The sequence below is a fragment of the Schistocerca serialis genome, chromosome 3, assembly GCF_023864345.2.
Source record: "Schistocerca serialis cubense isolate TAMUIC-IGC-003099 chromosome 3, iqSchSeri2.2, whole genome shotgun sequence".
Taxonomy (NCBI): Eukaryota; Metazoa; Arthropoda; class Insecta; order Orthoptera; family Acrididae; genus Schistocerca; species Schistocerca serialis.
Window position 1 is genome coordinate 10,316,744 of NC_064640.1, and position 20,358 is coordinate 10,337,101.

The following is a 20,358-nucleotide window of genomic DNA, read 5'->3' on the forward strand; positions in this document are numbered from 1 at the left end:
TGGCAATGATTCCAACAGACAGGAAACGTGTCCAGGTGCTACAGTATGGGACGCCCACAGTGTACAACGCCACAAGAAGACTGATATCTCACTATCAGTGCCCGCAGACGGCCACGGAGTACTACAGGTAGCCTTGCTTGGGACCTTACTGCAGCCACTATAACAGTTGTCTCCACACACACAATCTATAGACAACTGAACATACATGGTTTATTTGCCCAGAGACCTGCAAGGTGCATTCCACTGACCCCTGGTCACAGGAGAGCCTGTAAAGCCTGGTGTCAAGAACACGGTACATGGTCATTGGACAGACGAGTCTAGGTATAGTCTGAACAGTGATTCTCACCAGGCTTTCATCTGGCATGAACCAGGAGTAAGATACCAACCTCTTAATGTCCTTGAAAGGGACCCTTATGGAGGTCGTGGTTTGATGGTGTGGGGTGGGATTATGGTTGGTGCACGTACAACCCTGCACGTCTTTGACAGAGGAACCGTAACAGGTCAGGTGTATCGGGACGTCATTTTACAGCAGTATGTCTGTCTTTTCAGGGGGTGCAGTGGGTCCCACCTTCCTCCTGATGGATGATAACGCATGGCCCCACTGAGCTGCCATCATGGAGGATATCAGGTGAATGGAGTGGCCTGCCTGTTCTCCAGACCTAAACCCCATCGAGCATGTCTGGGATGCTCTCGGTCGACATATCGCTGCACGTCTTCAAACCCCTACGACACTTCAGGAGCTCCGACAGGCACTTGTGCAAGAATGGGGGACTATACCCCAGCAGCTACTCAACCACCTGATCCAGAGTATGCCAACCCGTTGTGTGGCCTGTGTACGTGTGCACGGTGATCTTATCCCATATTGATGTCAGGGTATATGTGCAGGAAACATTAGCGTCTTGTAGCAAATGTGTTTCGGGATGGTTTTCTCAACTTATCACCAATACCGTGGGCTTATAGATGTGTGTCATATGTGTTCCCTATGTGCCTACACTATTAGCAACATTTCTGTTTAATGCCACGTTGTGTGGCACCACATTTTGCAATTATCCTTAATTTATGAGCATAAGTGCAGAATAACGGTCCATTCAAGTACTTTAGTATGTGCACTGTCAGCAGGGGTACTTCACGGGTCGACAGTGGCTCAATAATAACCAGAGAAAAGAAACCTGTGAGAGGAAATGAAAACTCACTGTACGAATGAATCTACAGGAAGAGAGAAAGTCCAAATGCTTGTAGAGATGTGCAAGTGCGTCACTAAGCATGCGGCTGGCGACTGAGCACTCAGCAATAACACATGGCATGATGTGCAACATGAGGTCCACTGTAGTTGAACTCAGCGTAAGCACTCCTGCTCAGAATGAGATTTTCACTCTGCAGCGGAGTGTGCGCTGATATGAAACTTCCTGGCAGATTAAAACTGTGTGCCCGACCGAGACTCGAACTCGGGACCTTTGCCTTTCGCGGGCAAGTGCTCTACCAACTGAGCTACCGAAGCACGACTCACGCCCGGTACTCACAGCTTTACTTCTGCCAGTATCTCGTCTCCTACATTCCAAACTTTACAGAAGCTCTCCTGCGAACCTTGCAGAACTAGCACTCCTGAAAGAAAGGATATAGCGGAGACATGGCTTAGCCACAGCCTGGGGGATGTTTCCAGAATGAGATTTTCACTCTGCAGCGGAGTGTGCACTGATATGAAACTTCCTGGCAGATTAAAACTGTGTGCCCGACCGAGACTCGAACTCGGGACCTTTGCCTTTCGCGGGCAAGTGCTCTACCAACTGAGCTACCGAAGCACGACTCACGCCCGGTACTCAGTTGGTAGAGCACTTGCCCGCGAAAGGCAAAGGTCCCGAGTTCGAGTCTCGGTCGGGCACACAGTTTTAATCTGCCAGGAAGTTTCATATCAGCGCACACTCCGCTGCAGAGTGAAAATCTCATTCTGGAAACATCCCCCAGGCTGTGGCTAAGCCATGTCTCCGCTATATCCTTTCTTTCAGGAGTGCTAGTTCTGCAAGGTTCGCAGGAGAGCTTCTGTAAAGTTTGGAAGTTAGGAGACGAGATACTGGCAGAAGTAAAGCTGTGAGTACCGGGCGTGAGTCGTACTTCGGTAGCTCAGCTGGTAGAGCACTTGCCCGCGAAAGGCAAAGGTCCCGAGTTCGAGTCTCGGTCGGGCACACAGTTTTAATCTGCCAAGAAGTTTCATATCAGCGCACACTCCGCTGCAGAGTGAAAATCTCATTCTGGAAACATCCCCCAGGCTGTGGCTAAGCCATGTCTCCGCTATATCCTTTCTTTCAGGAGTGCTAGTTCTGCAAGGTTCGCAGGAGAGCTTCTGTAAAGTTTGGAAGGTAGGAGACGAGGTACTGGCAGAAGTAAAGCTGTGAGTACCGGGTGTGAGTCGTGCTTCGGTAGCTCAGTTGGTAGAGCACTTGCCCGCGAAAGGCAAAGGTCCCGAGTTCGAGTCTCGGTCGGGCACACAGTTTTAATCTGCCAGGAAGTTTCCTATCAGCGCACACTCCGCTGCAGAGTGGAAATCTCATTCTGGAAACATCCCCCAGGCTGTGGCTAAGCCATGTCTCCGCTATATCCTTTCTTTCAGGAGTGCTAGTTCTGCAAGGTTCGCAGGAGAGCTTCTGTAAAGTTTGGAAGGTAGGAGACGAGATACTGGCAGAAGTAAAGCTGTGAGTACCGGGCGTGAGTTGTGCTTCGGTAGCTCAGTTGGTAGAGCACTTGCCCGCGAAAGGCAAAGGTCCCGAGTTCGAGTCTCGGTCGGGCACACAGTTTTAATCTGCCAGGAAGTTTCATATCAGCGCACACTCCGCTGCAGAGTGAAAATCTCATTCTGGAAACATCCCCCAGGCTGTGGCTAAGCCATGTTTCCGCTATATCCTTTCTTTCAGGAGTGCTAGTTCTGCAAGGTTCGCAGGAGAGCTTCTGTAAAGTTTGGAAGGGAGGAGACGAGATACTGGCAGAAGTAAAGCTGTGAGTACCGGGCGTGAGTCGTGCTTCGGTAGCTCAGTTGGTAGAGCACTTGCCCGCGAAAGGCAAAGGTCCCGAGTTCGAGTCTCGGTCGGGCACACAGTTTTAATCTGCCAGGAAGTTTCATATCAGCGCACACTCCGCTGCAGAGTGAAAATCTCATTCTGGAAACATCCCCCAGGCTGTGGCTAAGCCATGTCTCCGCTATATCCTTTCTTTCAGGAGTGCTAGTTCTGCAAGGTTCGCAGGAGAGCTTCTGTAAAGTTTGGAAGGTAGGAGACGAGATACTGGCAGAAGTAAAGCTGTGAGTACCGGGCGTGAGTCGTGCTTCGGTAGCTCAGTTGGTAGAGCACTTGCCCGTGAAAGGCAAAGGTCCACTCCTGCTCAGCTTATTGCTACCTGCAAGTAAACACCTATATCGGCAGGTCTGCTCGTACTATATGCTGCGTGTGTCCTTCGTGGTAGGCTTCTGCACTATTCTGTAGTAGTACACAAGCCAGTTCATTTGTCTCCACTGCAATGTCCACTGGCAAGGATACTAAATCCCTCTTTCCTGAAAAGCTCTCATAGGGCTGAAAATGACCAGGCTTGAGCCATAATCTCTGGCACAGAACCAGAGAGGCCTCCAGAGAAACTGGCAGCAGATCACGCACTGAAGAAGGCAACACCAACATCGCTGGTTCTCACAGAAGTTCAGAAGGGCTTGAAGGCTGGGGGAGTGGGGCATCTATCAGCAGCAGTGGAGATGAGCCCACCTCCATCAGAGGAGGGATGTGGGGGTAGGATGTGGTGGCAGAGGAAGTGGATGAGGAGGAGGAGGAGGAGGAAGAGAGTGGATCCAAATCCATAGAGGTTCACTGCAGCAGGCACAGGTGCAAGTCTCACAGGGGCCTGAGGCTGTAGGTGAAGGGGGGACAACAGAGGTCACAGAGGAAGTGGCACCAAGGAAGAACACCGCTGCAAGTGGGAGCCTGCACCTTGAAGAATGCTGTGATCGAGCCTGCCACGCTGTGGACCAGAAGATCGTGGCAGTAACGTCCCACTGGGGTACGGGCACAACTGATTTGCGTGATGGGTCAGCTGCTTCTGTCAACATCCACTGCAAGCAACTGTAAACCTTTGTGGCCTACCACGACACCCAGCAGCCACTCCTGCCACCAGCCAAAGGATCGAGCCTGGGAGGAAAACGTGGTGAGCCACAGTGGTCTGTGGCATGCCACTGAGGCTGCAGCAGATCCGTGAGGCACCACGGCTGGCACCCGCGCAAATATTTTGCCGGACTGCACCCGTTGACGGGTATCGCTGGGTACGTAGCCAAAAAATTTGATGATGCAGTGTTGTGGGAAGACGCAGACAATGACTTCTGCATTTTGGTCTCGAATGTGGCATGAAGTGGTGATAGTCATCTGCCAGATACTGTTACGAATGCAAAAGTCTTCAAACTCTCTCGACACAAACTGTCTACAATTATTGAATAGAAAGGTCCAGGAGGATCTCTCACTGGCAAAAATAACCTAAAATGTGCAAACAGTGGCAATCAATGATGTGGAGCACATTTTGACTACATACGGGAAACTGAAAAATGTGCTGACCACCAACAACCACATGATGTCCAAAACTGGACCCAGGAAATCAATGTACACCCTGTCCTAAAGGGATCCAGGACTGGCTAATGAAAAAACTGGTGCAATTGTGCAGCCTGGGTCTGAGCACAAGCCTCACAAGCATATGCCAGATGTTCAGTGTCACAATCGATCACAGGCCAGTAGATGTGACATCATACCAATGCCTTCATATGAGTCATACCCCAGTGTGCTGCATGCAGCATCTGGAGTATGCAAGGTTGCAACACTTGGGGGATGACTATTTGATAGCATTGTTCCTCTCTGGAAGCATGAGGACCCCCTGGACAATGCTGAGTCAATCACGTAGGAGCAAAAACACTGGATCCATACCTGAAGAGGTGCACTCTGGCCAACCCATCAGGACCACCAAAAAAATTTCGCAGGAAAGTGGGTCAGCAGCCGTGGCAGCCACAACCCCTCATGCTGTCAGTGGGAAACCCGACAAGGTTTGCTGCATGGCATCATCAAATGTGAGCACAACAGCCTCCTTCCAATCAAAGTCTGGACCAGGTCCCACTGGTAACTGTGATAGTACATCAGTATTGGCATGTCAGGCAGTGGAGTGATAGTGAATGTCATAGCAATAGCTACAGAGAAAGAAGGCCCACCTTTGCAACTGGTGGGCAGTCCTTTGGGCAGTTTACAATAAGGGCCAAATAATGAAACCAGTGGCTTGTGAGCAGTGATGAAGTGAAACCTCACACCATACATGTTAACATGAAAATTTTAACTACAAAAATAACAGTTAGTGCCTGATTTTCCAATTGTCAATAATTACATTGCACGGCAGAAAGCGAGTTCGATGCACAGGCAATGGGTTGTTCAGTGTTATTTGGGTTCTAATGGGACAGGATGGCACCAATGCCATACTGCGGTGCATCACAGGGTTATATGTTTGCCTAGTGTAAAAGAAACTAGACAGGGAGCAGAGCACAAACATTGCTCGAGGGAACGAAAAGCTGACTGACAATCTGTAGACCAAAAAACTTAATGCCCTTCTGGCAAAGCCAGTTGATGTGCACATCCTGGTGGATGAACTGGACATTAAATGAAATCTTACCAAAGAAATACTGGAGCTCCTTCAGGTTCTTTGGCACTAGCAGGTTGATGATAGCTTTGATGTGGTCATCTGTTAGGATGGGATGATTTTTGCTAAGCACATGCCCCAAAAAAATGAACCTCGGGGGAGAAAGAACTGCACTTTTCCAATTTGCAATACACACCATCCTCCAGGAGGCAATGGGCAACCAATTTAAGGCTTCATAAATGCTCCTCTCTGGTAGAGCCCATTACCCACATGCCATCAAGTAATCAACACAGCAGGGCATGTCCTGAAACAGTTGATCCAAATACTGTTGATAATTTCCTAGCCCAGATGAGATACCAAAAGACAAGCAATTACATTGATATAGCCCAGAGGGGATGTTGAGGACCAAGAACGTCTGAGAAGACTGCGTCCAATGGCAACTGCAGGTAGGCATTGCGTAAGTTGATGTGTGAAAAATACTGGCCCCCAAACTTCGGCAACAACTACATTGTCTGAAGAACTGAATATGAATCAGTGACACACTGCATGTTGACCATCTGAAATTGCCACAGAGGCACATGGTGCCATTAAGCTTTTGAATCACCACTAAAGGGGTGGCCCACTGACTTGATTGAATAGGAGAAACAATTCTTTGATCTTGCCAATGCAGCAACTGAGCCTTACATTGTTGTACATGGTGGCATGGGGGAAACAAAAATCTCATATAGCACTGATGGCTTAAGAGAAACATGTGCCTCAAAATTTTCAGCCTAACTCAAAGTATTCTCCAACAGCAGGCCGTATGGCTGCAACAAGAATTTCAAATTGTGAAAAGGAATGGACTGCGACACTAAATGCACTTCGTCAGTGATCTGGAAGCTGATTAACAATATAAGCTGACATCCTCATCTTAGAAAATGCAGGAATGGAGAACTGCCTGACAAAGGAATGCACTGTTAACTATATGCCACAGCCTGAGGCAAAGACCATTGCTACTTCGGGCACCCCGAGAGCCTGTACGTACCTAAACTAATAATCACTCATGTGTCAACTTGAAATTTGACCTGGCACCCTTCCACAAACAACATCAGCAAAATATGCTGGTGTGACCTGCACGGGGTGGCAGGGACAGCCCCACGGTCCAATGAAAATGCTGAGGTGTCTGAGACTAACTTACAGCTTGCTGACTGTCACAAACAGTTGACAAATGGCTTATCCAAAGGCATGTCCCATACTTGTCTTCCACATGTGGGCAGTCTTAACAAACATGCAACAAATGACAATTAGGACAAGACTGTTGGCTCACCAAACAAGGAGGAGAATGATGCCAAGGACCAGGAAACTGCCATGGGCAGGAATTACAACACTGTGACCAATGCGAATCTGTCAAGCCTGGCATAGACAAAGATGGACAGCACCATGATGCCACTGTACAGAAATCATCAGTGGCATCAACACATGGGGACTTGGTGGAAGGCAAGGCCTCCTGGGCTACCCCGCAGGGAAGAGGGGAGCTGTCCACCATGTACACCTAACTGAGCCACCTGCCAACGTCAGAAAGGACATCCCTTGTACTGCCTTCATCTCATGCAAGTCTACAATCTGGGCAACACTGGCTAAGGAGAGGTTGGGCAAGGTCAACACCCAAGTCTGAACTTTGGGATCAGGCACTAACCAGACAATAATGTCCCAAATTAGTAAATCTGCATAAGAAGTAGCACATTTGGGACATTCAAGATAATGCTTATGTGAAAAACCGTACAAATCAGCAATCCAGGCCTCATAAATTTGCCCAGGATGCTTGTAGTGCTGGTTAAACTGCAACTGTGCTGTGACCATGTGGGTTTGGTGCCTGAAATACTGTGTGAGCAACCAACAAAGCTTGTCTAAGTGGTGTTCCTCAGGTTCACTGGAGGGCTTCAAATTTTGGACAACAAGGCTGTGTTATTAACTGGATTGACAATATGTTTTACCTAGCAGTGCAGCAAGAACCAGTGTGGGTAATTTTCCCACCTTCTTGTAAACTCATCAAAACTGACAAACGGCATCAGATGCAGCAATGTCAGAAAAGGAAACTGCACAAACAGCAACTGACCCACCACTGGTGGGGCAAGGGCAGAGAGCTACTCTGATGTCTGGTTCACTGATGCCTGCATCTACTCCTGCTGCTGTTCTTTTTGTAGGTGCAGCTGGTCCTGTCAGCATTGCAGAAGTGCCTGGTTCATGACGGCCCAGAGTTAAAACTAGGAAATGGGAAACAAAAAATAGGGTTATCACACATGAAAGAATGTCATTCATTGCCACTTTAGTACCTGCGCTGGTGTGGTAAGACCACTGCTCTACACTGTCAGTGGATGTACTTCATGGACCACCAGTGGTTTGATAATAACCAGGCAAGAGAACCCCATGAGAGGAAAAAAAACTCACCATGTGAGTGTCTGCCCCCGGTAGCTGAGTGGTCAGCGTGACAGACTGTCAATCCTAAGGGCCTGGGTTCAATTCGCGGCTGTGTCGGAGACTTTCTCCACTCAGGGACTGGGTGTTGTGTTGTCCTAATCATCATCATTTCATCCCCATTGATGCGCAAGTCGTCGAAGTGGCGTCAAATCGAAAGACTTGCACCCGGCGAACAGTCTACCCGACGGGAGGCCCTAATCACACGACATTTACATATACTGTGTGAGTCAGTCTACAGGATGCAAAAAGTCTGAACCCTCCTAGATACATGCACAATGATAATTCAGCATGTAGCTGGCAGACACAGGCGTCGATTGTGCTCTTGGCAACAACACTCAGCACAACATGCAAGGGGTGGTCCGCAATAGGTCACCTCAGTGTTAAACACTGGCCCGCTCAGCTTACTGTCGTCCACAGATAAACACTTCTGTTTGTGGGTCTGCCCATAATAGGTGCCTTGTGCAGCCCCCATGGCATGTTTTTGCACTATTCCATGGTACTACATGGGCCAGCTCATCTGCACCAAATGAAATGTCTGTTGGTGGGGATACTGAAAGTACTTTAACAGATAACATATTTACAGAAACGAATATATATTATAATTTAAACATCAAAATTTTGTAAATGGCTCTGATCATAATGCACAGCTCCTCACCCTAAACCAGATAAATGTACAGAGAAATTTACATTTTATTTGGGAAAACATGATGATTATAAACAGATACACCATGTAAAAATTTAATCATCAATTACAGCTTGTGGACTGGCCTGTATATGCTGCTGTTGGTGTCAACTCCAAATTTAATATATTATCAATAAGGTTACAAGTCTGTTTGAAGGAACATTTCCCAAAAAGTTAATGAGAGAAAACTTGTTTAGATCATGTTACAGGCCTTGGATCCCTAAAGGCTTCAAACTTTCTTGTACAGAAAAGGAGAGCTCTATGCAGGACCCAAGAGATCAAATGATCCCAATAGGATTACGAATTACAAACTTTACAATATAATTCTTAACAAGACAATACATGCATCAAAGAACATGGTTTTATGGTTGTTGTTGTGGTCTTCAGTCTAGAGACTGGTTTGTTGCAGCTCTCCATGCTACTCTATCCTGTGCAAGCTTCTTCATCTCCCAGTACCTACTGCAACCTACATCCTTCAGAATCTGCTTAGTGTGTTCATCTCTTGGTCTCTCGCTACAGTTTTTACCCTCCACACTGCCCTCCAATGCTAAATTTGTGATCCCTTGATGCCTCAGAATGTGTCCTACCAACTGATCCCTTCTTCTAGTCAAGGTGTGCCACAAATGTCTCTTCTCCCTAATTCTATTCAATACCTCCTCATTAGTTATGTGATCTACCCATCTAATCTTCAACATTCTTCTGTAGCACCACATTTCGAAAGCTTCTATTCTCTTCTTGTCCAAACTATTTATTGTCCACGTTTCACTTCCATACATGGCCACACTCCATACAAATACTTTCAGAAACGACTTCCTGACACTTAAATCTATACTCGATGTTAACAAATGTCTCTTCTTCCGAAACACTTTCCTTGCCATTGTCAGTCTACATTTTATATCCTCTATACCTTGACCACCATCAGTTATTTTGCTCCCTAAATAGCAAAACTCATTTACTACTTTAAGCGTCTCATTTCCTAATCTAATACTCTCAGCATCACCCGATTTAATTCGGCTAAATTCTATTATCCTCATTTTGCTTTTGTTGATGTTCATCCTTTCAAGACACTGTCCATTCCATTCAGCTGCTCTTCCAGATCCTTTGCCATCTCTGACAGAATTACAATGTCATCAGCGAACCTAAACGTATTTATTTCTTCTCCATGGATATTAATTCCTACTCCAAATTTTTCTTTTGTTTTCTTTACTGCTTGCTCAATATACAGATTGAATAACACCGGGGATAGGTTACAACCCTGTCTCACTCCCTTCCCAACCACTGCTTCCCTTTCATGCCCCCCCCCTCCCCTCCCAACTCTTACAGCTCTTATAACTTAACTGCCACCTGGTTTCTGTGCAAATTGTAAATAGCCTTCAGCTCCTTGTATTTTACCCCTGCCACCTTCAGAATTTGAAAGAGAATATTCCAGTCAACATTGTCAAAAGCTTTCTCGAAGTCTACAAATTCTAGAAACGTAGGTTTGCCTTTCCTTAATCTATTTTCTAAGATAAGTCGTAGGGTCAGTACTGCCTCATGTGTTCTGGCATTTCTACGGAATCCAAACTGATCTTCCCCGAGGTCAGCTTATAGCAGTTTTTCCTTTCATCTGTAAAGAATTCGTGTTAGTATTTTGCAGCCGTGGCTTATTAAACTGATAGTTTGGTAATTTTCACAACTGTCAACACCTGCTTTCTTTGGGATTGGAATTATTATATGCTTCTTGAAGTCTGAGGGTATTTCGCCTGTCTCATACATCTTGCTCACCAGATGGTTGAGATTTGTCAGGGCTGACTCTTCCAAGGCTATCAGTAGTTCTAATGGAATGTTGTCAACTGCTGGGGCCTTGTTTTGGCTTCGGTCTTTCAGTGCTCTGTCAAACTCTTCACGCAGTATCATATCTCCCATTTCATCTTCATCTACATCCTCTTCCATTTCCATAATATTGTCCTCAAGTACATCACCCTTGTACAGACCCCTTATATACTCCTTCCAACTTTCTGCTTTCTCTTCTTTGCTTAGAACTGGGTTTCCATCTGAGCTCTTGATATTCACACAAGTGGTTCTCTTTTCTCCAAAAGTCTCTTTAATTTTCCTGTAGGCAGTATTTATCTTACCCCTAGTGAGATATGCCTCTACATCCTTACATTTATCCTCTAGCCATCCCTGCTGAGCCTTTTTGCACTTGCTGTCGATCTCATTTTTGAGACGTTTGTATTCCTTTTTGCCTGCTTCATTTACTGCATTTTTATATTTTCTCCTTTCATCAATTAAATTCAATATTTCTTCTGTTACCCAAGGATTTCTATTAGCCCTCGTCTTTTTACCTACTTTATCCTCTGCTGCCCTAACTACTTCATCCCTCAAAGCTACCCATTCTTCTTCTACTGTATTTCTTTCCCCCATTCCTGTCAATCATTCCCTAACGTTCTCCCTGAAACTCTCTACAACCTCTGGTTCTGTCAGTCCATCCAGATCCCGTCTCCTTAAATTCCCGCCTTTTTGCAGTTTCTTCAGTTTCAGTCGAAAGTTCATAACCAATAGATTGTGGTCAGAGTCCACATCTGCCCCTGGAAATGTCTTACAATCTAAAACCTGGTTCCTAAATCTCTGTCTTACCATTATATAATCTATCTGAAACCTTTGAGTATCTCCAGGCCTCTTCCATGTATACAACCTTCTGTTATGATTCTTGAACCAAGTGTTAGCTATGATTAAGTTATGCTCTGTGCAGAATTCTACCAGGCGGCTTCCTCTTTCATTTCTTACCCCCATTCCATATTCACCTACTTCATTTTCTTCTCTTCCTTTTCCTACTACCGAATTCCAGTCACCCATGACTATTAAATTTTCGTCTCCCTTCACTATCTGAATAATTTCTTTTATCTCATCATACATTTCATCAATCTCTTCGGCATCTGCGGAGCTAGTTGGCATATAAACTTGTACTACTGTGGTAGGCATAGGCTTCGTGTCTATCTAGGCCACAATAATGCGTTCACTATGCTGTTAGTAGTAGCTTACCCACTCTCCTATTTTTTTATTCATTATTATACCTGCTGCTGCATTACCCCTATTTGATTTTGTATTTATAACCCTGTATTCACCTGACCAGAAGTCTTGTTCCTCCTGCCACCAATCTTCACTAATTGCCACTATATCTAACTTTAACCTATCCATTTCCCTTTTTAAATTTTCTAACCTGGCTGCCCAATTAAGGGATCTGACATTCCGCTCTCCGATCCGTAGAATGCCAGTTTACTTTCTCCTCATAACCATGTCCTCCTGAGTAGTCCTCACCCGGAGATCCAAATGGGGGACTATTTTACGTCCAGAATATTTTACCCAAGAAGACGCCATCATCATTTAACCATACAGTAAAGCTGCATGCCCTTGGGAAAAATTATAGTTGTAGTTTCCCCTTGCTTTCATCCATACGCAGTACCAGCACAGAAAGGCCGTTTTGGTTAGTATTACAACGCTAGATCTGTCAATCATCCAGACTGTTGCCCCTGCAACTACTGAAAAGTCTGCTGCCCCTATTCAGGAACCATACGTTTGTCTGGCCTCTCAACAGATACCCCTCCGTTGCGGTTGCACCTACGGTACGGCTCTCTATATCTCTGAGGCACGCAAGCCTCCCTACCAATGGCAAGGTCCATGGTTCATGGGGGATAGAAACTGATAACTCAAGCAATAAAGTAAAAACTATTTGGATTTTTGTAATGAAAGAAACAGGGGAAAATGCAGTTTATAGAGAAAATATTCAAATAAAAAATGATCATCATCTTGTTAGTGATCCAAAATCAGTTGCTGATATATTCAACAAACCCTTTTTTTTTTTTTTTTGACAGTAACAAAAAAATAAGATTTCTAGGCTCCATAAATGAAGCCACAAATTTTCTGCATGTCAATGTACCTAGCATAGTAGAACAAAACCAAGTAATAACAATCACTATATAGGAAATTGAAAGTCGTTAAGTCTTTGAATAGTAAAAACTCTACTGGAATGACAATATATCTAGTAAATTATTAAAATATAGCAGCAGCCATATAAGTAAAATCGTTTGCCATATTTTCACTGTATCACTTATACAAGGAATATTTCCTGAAATGTTTCAGTATGTAATTGTAAAACCACTGTATAAGAAGAAACATAATGCAGATACTGCTAACTATCAGCCAGTCTCACTTTTGACAAGTTTTTCCAGGGTTTTAGAGAACCTAATGCATGCCAGGATTGCTAAGTACCTTAATGAAAAAGTCAGTTTGGATTTAAGAAGGGTTACCAACACATAGAAGCATTTGCATTTGCTGCTAATGTTTTGGAGTCCATCAACAAAAAACAGAAGGTGGTTGAAATATTTTGTGACCTGTGAAAAGTATTTGACTGTGTCTGTCACAAAATACTTTAACTCAAACTACATGCCTAGGTATAAGTGATGCACCAGGGAAGTGGCTCAATTCATACCTTCCAAACAGAAAACGGAAAGTTGTATTGGTTTGTCAAGAAGGTGCTCAACATTGTCAAAAGGCGAGTGCTTCTGGGCTTAGTTCCGGGCCCCCTACTTGTTTATATTTTTATTAATGATCTACCTCTTTGGGCACAATATTGTAAATTCATTATTTTTGCTGATGACACTATGCTACTTATTGATAATTCAAAAGAAAAACCTGAGGTGTCAGCTAGTAAGGTTTGTAGGGATATTGTGAGTTGGTTTATCATTTACATTATGTAAATGGTATTTCAGTTAATTTCAGTAAAAAAAATGACAATTATTGAACTATATGAAGGAAAAAATGCAAATTAGTTACTAACTACAGTGTGCACACACTTTATTCAACATGTAAACATCGCTACAGATATTCAGATTTAGGTTATGACATGTTCAACGTGCCTGCCATCATTGGTGCTGGTGTGGGGCAGATGAATAGCGAAATTCTGTATGACCCACTGAAGTGTCAGAATATTGATACTGTTGGGCATCCTGAACGGCTGTTTTCAGCTCAGCAATGGTTTTATGGTTATTGCTATACACCTAGTCCTTAACATAGCAACACAAAAAGGAGTTGCATGTGTTCATATCCACAGAATAAGGTCACCAATTGAGGTCTATGCCAGTGGCCACTGGCTGTGCTCCTGCAGGACATCAGGCACTCTCCTACTTTGATGGGGTCAAGCCCCTTCTTGCATGAACCACATCTTGTTGAAATAAGGGTTACTTATGATAATGGGGATGAAATTATCTTCCAAAACCTTCATGTACCATTCAGTAGTCACTGTGCCATCAAGGAATGTTGCACTGACTATTCTGTGACTGGACATAGCACACCACAAAGACACCCATTGAGGGTGCAGAGGCGTCTTGATTGTGAAATGTGGATTCTCAGTCCCCCCAAATATGCCAGTTTTGCTTATTAATGAGCCCGTCCAAATGAAAGTGGGCTTAGTCGCTAAACCAAACAATACGTACCATACTAATTCCCATCATGACCCACGGCCAACTGTGCAGTTTGAACATCCTAATGCAAACTGTTCAGAAGTTATGATGATTTTATTTCATATAGTTCAATAATTTTCACTCAGTATATTCAGTTTCACACAACTTCTAAAGATGAAGCAACATAAAAAAAACTGTGTGAGCAGCAGACAGCTAGGGTGGATACTTCACAATACCTGGGCTTACATACTGACAGCAAACTTAACTGCTCAAACTACAATTCTGGATCTATTTTCTGAAACTTATGCTTTATGCCTTATTTTCTCTTATAGTAGTATAGAAGCTGTTAAATCAGCCTATATGGTCATTTTAATGCCATTATTGCATGTGGCACCATATTTTGGGAAAATCAATCACAAGCTAGAAAAGATAAGAGTCATAAGAAACATGAGTGGAGTCCCCCATAGAACCATATGCAGAAATCTTTTTAAGGAACTTAAAATCCGCCTGTCCATTGCACAGTATATATTCTTGCTGATCTGTTTCATAAAGAAAAAAGTCCCTTTCTAAACCTAATAGTGTATATCACAGACATGATGCTAAAGGAAAGGTGATACTGAGTATGGTACGAAAGGGGGTCCATTTTAATGGCTATATGGTTTTCAATACACCCCCACCCCAACCCACCCCTATCCCTTCCCAAAATAAGTGTTTAGTTGATGACGTGCTCATGGGGGGGGGGGGGGGGGGGGACGACGACTCTAGGGCAGTTCCTAAGGCAGGGGTCATTTTACTCTATAGAAGAATTCCTGAGCCACAGTTTGTAATATCCATGTGCCTGTCACACTCAGATACATTCTCTGGTCCTTATTTGTCTTCCTTTCTGTTCATTATTGTAAACATATTTATTTTTCTGTAATATATTAATTTTATGTAGTATTTATTTAGCTGTAAAATGTTTTTTTTCTGTAATAGTACCTGAGCATTAGATTCTTTAAGATAAAGCTGATTAGTACCATTTACATAATGCCATAAAATGTAACCACAACAGATTTGTAAAAGTAGTTTGTCCAATTTCCTGTGATATACTCACAACATCGATCACCAGAACAAGAAATAAATAAATATATATGTTTGGTCTACAAACTGTTGTGCCATCCCTGAAGAGAACAAAAAGCAATGAAAGTTCATTTCCTTAGGATCTAATAATAAAGTGTATCCTCCACAGTACTACAGCAAGCACTTTAGAAAGAGTTGTCTGTTGAATGTTTTCTTTACATCTTATTCATTTGATAAAGCATCAATCTTCAAATGAGTTGGTGATTACATTGGTTACAACAGCTGCAATCAGTAACTTGCACCCACCTCTATGGTGTATGATTCAATTGTACACTGGAAGTTACACAGGCCACATAGCAGGGACGGTTGCTGTGCAACACGGGTCATTAGGATACTCCCACCCAATACAAGCTTCCCTGAATTCAGATGGGAACCTGTTCTCAAAGGTATCCTCTCGCATTCGGGAGGACGACGGTTCAATCCAGTCTCCAGCCATCCTGATTTAGGTTTTCCTTGATTTCCCTAAATCGTTTCAGGCAAATGCCGGGATGGTTCCTTTGAAAGGGCACGGCCGATTTCCTTCCCAATCCTTCCCTAACCCGAGCTTGCGCTCCATCTCTAATGACCCCGTTGTCGACGGGACGTTAAACACTAACCACCACCACCACATCAAAGGTATCCACTCATCTGATCATATTCTAAGATTCAACTGACATTGACCTATTATTTGACCCTCTGTTTTCCTCTACTGATATTATCATTTCACTTATTTATTTTTCCATTCTATTTTCTTTCCTTCAATATCCATCCCAGTTTAATACTTTTATAAATAGAATTTACCCCTCTATACGTCAGATTAGCATTGAGTGAAGAACTGAGTTCTAAACATATTGTGTTCCTGTAGGAAGCTGTTATGAAGCAGCAGTTTTTCTTTCATAGTTTAATGTCACATCACTGACAATACTGCTTCAAATTCAAAATTTATCTGCAGTGTCCTGGTTTAACTTCAAGGAAGATGAGCTTGCCAATGCTGAGAATGAGCCCAATAATAGTCCAAGGATTTAATAATATATTTTATCCACATTATTAATATGCAGTAAAATTTTAAAATTATTACCTCATTATAGCCCATGTATCCATCTTCTTTAGTATATGGTCCCTGAAAGCTTTTCTCCTCTGCAGGAGCACCGAGACCTCCCACATTAGCATTTGCATCAGACATAAAAGTACGTCCATACAATGGCACACCCATCAACAGTTTCTTTGCTGGAGCTCCAAGCTTTAAGTAATATCGAATACTGCTGTCCTGCAAAACAAGAAAACAAAGTGTGAGAGATGGTTTCTTAATCATAAACTAATATAGAGTCAAACTGACAATTATGTTGCAGAACAATTAGCGGTCTCGGAGAACATAAAACTAATGTGCAGTTTTTATAGTTGTCATATAATATACCAGTTTTACAGAGTTTTCACCATGCATTACAAGTTTCTAGTGAAGTATACCAATAAATGTACAAGTAATAAAAACCAAACACAATGCACGGTAGTGCTCTTCCAGTGTTTGTCTTGGTTACAGTCTATCTATTTTGTACCTTTTTCATACAGAGATTTTTCCCACGGGATTGACAATGGAATAACAGCTAAAGTATGAAACTGATAATGGATGGAGTAAAGGTAATTATTCACCATATAGTTAAGGTGTTGAGCTGTAGATATGCATATGACCAAGACAATATGTAGCTAAGATGTCAGACAAAGTGCTTCCTGCAGGGTTGAAAAGAGAAAGCACCACATGTTTTTATTCAGGCACTATGGTCGTATTGGGATGAGAGTTTGTGGTGGGTGGAGCAGGTTACTACAACAATGAGGGGAGTGAGTTGTCATGAGGAGGAGAGGCAGGAAGGGAATGGAATAAACTGGAATGGCATTGGTGATCTCATTGTGGTTAAGGCAGAGAAGACATGTAAGCTACATATAAAATCATCTCCATGTACTGGTACTGATGGATCACAGAGTACTTGATGGCCACTGTGTCTTGCTCATACAAGAGTCTCATTCAGAAGTGGTACAGAGTCAGCACACCACTCTCCTGCTTATTATTGCTTATTATCAGCTTCCCAGACCTTGCAGCTACTATTTCTCACTCAAGTAGCTCCTCAACTGCCATCATGAGGCTATGAGCACACCACTCCAGTCCTCCTATCTCTAGTCAGACATGTTATCCGCTTAGTTATGAAGGTGTATGAGTGGTGCATATAAAAATAAGAAATTTATGAATGGGAGAAGATAAGATAAAACAGAAGAAGAATGAGATCACAAGGGGGGACAGGGAACGAGGAATTAGTGGAAAGTGAGGCTAGACGGACTGCACCACTTATGATGGGTGTTGTAGGAACTATTCCCATGTATACAGTTAAGACAAACTGGTTCTGAGAGAGTGGGGATCCACATGGTATATGTTTTGAAGCACAGTAATTGAAGTTCAGTATGTTGTGATTAATGGCATTCTCTGCTGATAGCAGTCATTTTGCACTTTGTCATATTTTGGTGGAGGCCATTCATTTGATTGGACAGCTGGTTAGTGGTTATGTTCAAGTAAAAGATTGTGCTGTAGATGTAGCAGAATTAACACATAATCAGATCTTTCACAGGAATATCACCCACATGGAAAGGAGTTCAGAGGGGGCACAGTTAAAGGACGGCCCAAGAGATTTTGTAGATCCTGTGGGTGGTAGAGAAGCACTTGGCATTTGGGAGAGGTGGGATGAGTTTAAGAAACAATATTCCTCATTTTAGAGCACAATGAAAAGTTGTGGAAGACCTGGTAGAGGATGTGTTTAAGCTGTTCTATTTATGGACAATAAGAGGGAAGGAGGTTACTTTTCAGCTGATTAGTGAGAGTTGTTGGAGGCTATGTTGATATGGCAAAAGAGATATCTTTGTGGTCTACATTTGAGAGGTAGTACCTGTTTGGGAACGCCACAATAAGACCTTAAACAAATTGAGCAAGGGATTGTTTGTCACTGCAGATGTGTTGAACACAGGTGGTTAGATTGTATGGGAGACATTTTTTAGTTTGCCAGGGATGACAGCTATTGAAGTGGAGGATTGTAAAACCAGTCACCCGGCTGAAACTCAGGTACTGTCTTTGTTCATGAAATCTAAAATGAATGATGGAGAATGAGAATCAGGTCAGTCATCAGTTCCCCCCTCCTTAAGTTTTAAAAGGCTTTTTGACTCACACAGAAAGGCACCCATAGTTATCACTGACTTTTGAACTGGACCAGTTTCTTTAAGTTTCAGAACATAAGAAAAAGACATTTTTGACAGAGTATACTCTACTGGAAGTGGAAGGAGGGAAGGAGTGTACAGAGTATAAGGAAAGGAGTAGACAGCCTGCTAATTACATATTAGAGGTGAATGAGATGTTTTGTAGGCCTACACTGTTACACAATGAAACCAGCTGTGGTTGTTAAGTTGTTGATGGATTTCTTCAGTATTTTGGAGGAAAGGCCAAATATGGTAGATTACAAAGTTTTCAAACAGTTAGGAAACAGCTACTTGATGAAGATGTTGCCATTGAAGAGTATAGTACTCTTATGGTGTATGACGTCATCAATGAAGACGATACTGAAAGTGATTATGGGGATGATCCAGTGATACAGCTAGGAAGTGAGCTGACTGTGGAAAGTGGTCCAGCAATACATGGCAGTGACAAGAGTTATCAATCACCTCCAAAGAACAATAGGACAAAATTTCCTGACTGTTACTGGGCCGATGCTTACAAAATGTGGACAAAGCAGCCAAGAGAAAATGATACTCCACCATGGTGTCCACACAAAGCAGCCCTAGACATGTCTCCTAGAGTCAAATTCGCTGCTGTAATGGCACAAAAAAGACAAATAAAAAACAAAACAGTTTTGAAAAACTTCAAAAAGATTCCAAAACAACATGGCAGAAAGATGAAGGTGCTACAAGAAAGAATAAACAATGAACAGTTCATTACAATGTGAAAACAACATGGATATTTACACAACCAAATACAACAGATCTTGGTGATGTTCTTTAAAACACAAAATGATCCATACAACACCTTAACACTTAGAGCTTCCAAAACATGCCTGCAGTGGTTCAAGGGGGGGAAAGAACGGGATACTTTCTCTGATAGGTTTGTTGGTGATGCCACTGATATACAAAGGAAAGCCAATGAGTTTGTTATGGAACTAACACATTTTATTGAAGAGATTAATTTCACACCAGAGCAGACAATTAATGCATATCAGTCAAGAACTGTTATGTTCTGGGAGACCTCTTAGTGGTGTGGGTTCAGTTGCAACAATCATCCATTCACACATTTTTTTATTTTTATTTTTTTATACATTCAGGATAAAACCTTATGGTTTCATACTTTAAAAGTTTCACACTTTTAATATTTTAAAACACTAATTCAGTTTTAGCAGCCTTATTCCCAATTTTATAATTAGCTATTTTATACCCTTTTACAGTTTTACACATTCCTCGGTCTACACTTTTAGTATTTTAACAGAAGACTTTTTACACAACTGACTTTTCGCAGTTTTAGTAAAAGACCCTCTCATGTTAAACCCATAGCATCACAGCCACTGCCTGACCCTTCTACCTCCCTCACCATCTTTCTTTGCCCTCGATCCTCCTAGCTGCATTTTATAGTTTTACTATTTTATGCCATTTACATTTTACACAACCATTGTCCTACACTACTAATATTTAAACAAGCATTTTTACATAATTGTGCTTTCTGTAAGTTTAGCAGGCTCATTCTTGGTAAACTCATGATATCCCCACCACTCCCCCTCCCAGTATCCTTATGCTCCACCAGTCATCCTCACTCCATTTTCCCCTTCCCCCTACCATCTTTTTTCCCTTCTCCTACTCCCCTCTCTCCTACCTTCAACAGATACCTGTTTAAAACACTGACTGCAGCTGCAAAAGACTGTACTCTGATCTGAGGTTCTGAATAGACAAGACAGGTCACTGACATAAACACATAGATAAATTCTGCATTTATATACAATTATTTTTTGTACTTATTGTAAAATATTAGAT

The 20,358-nt window shown here is 42.9% G+C and overlaps 1 protein-coding gene across 1 annotated transcript in view; it reads right to left on the bottom strand.

The window, feature by feature from the left end:
- LOC126469667 (probable chitinase 2) overlaps nt 1-20,358 on the bottom strand; it is a 323,373-nt gene that overhangs the window by 47,603 nt on the left and 255,412 nt on the right. Inside the window, exon 6 of the mRNA XM_050096816.1 lies at nt 16,391-16,579. Coding sequence (XP_049952773.1) covers nt 16,391-16,579 — 189 coding nt within the window. The remainder of the gene's footprint in view (nt 1-16,390; nt 16,580-20,358) is intronic.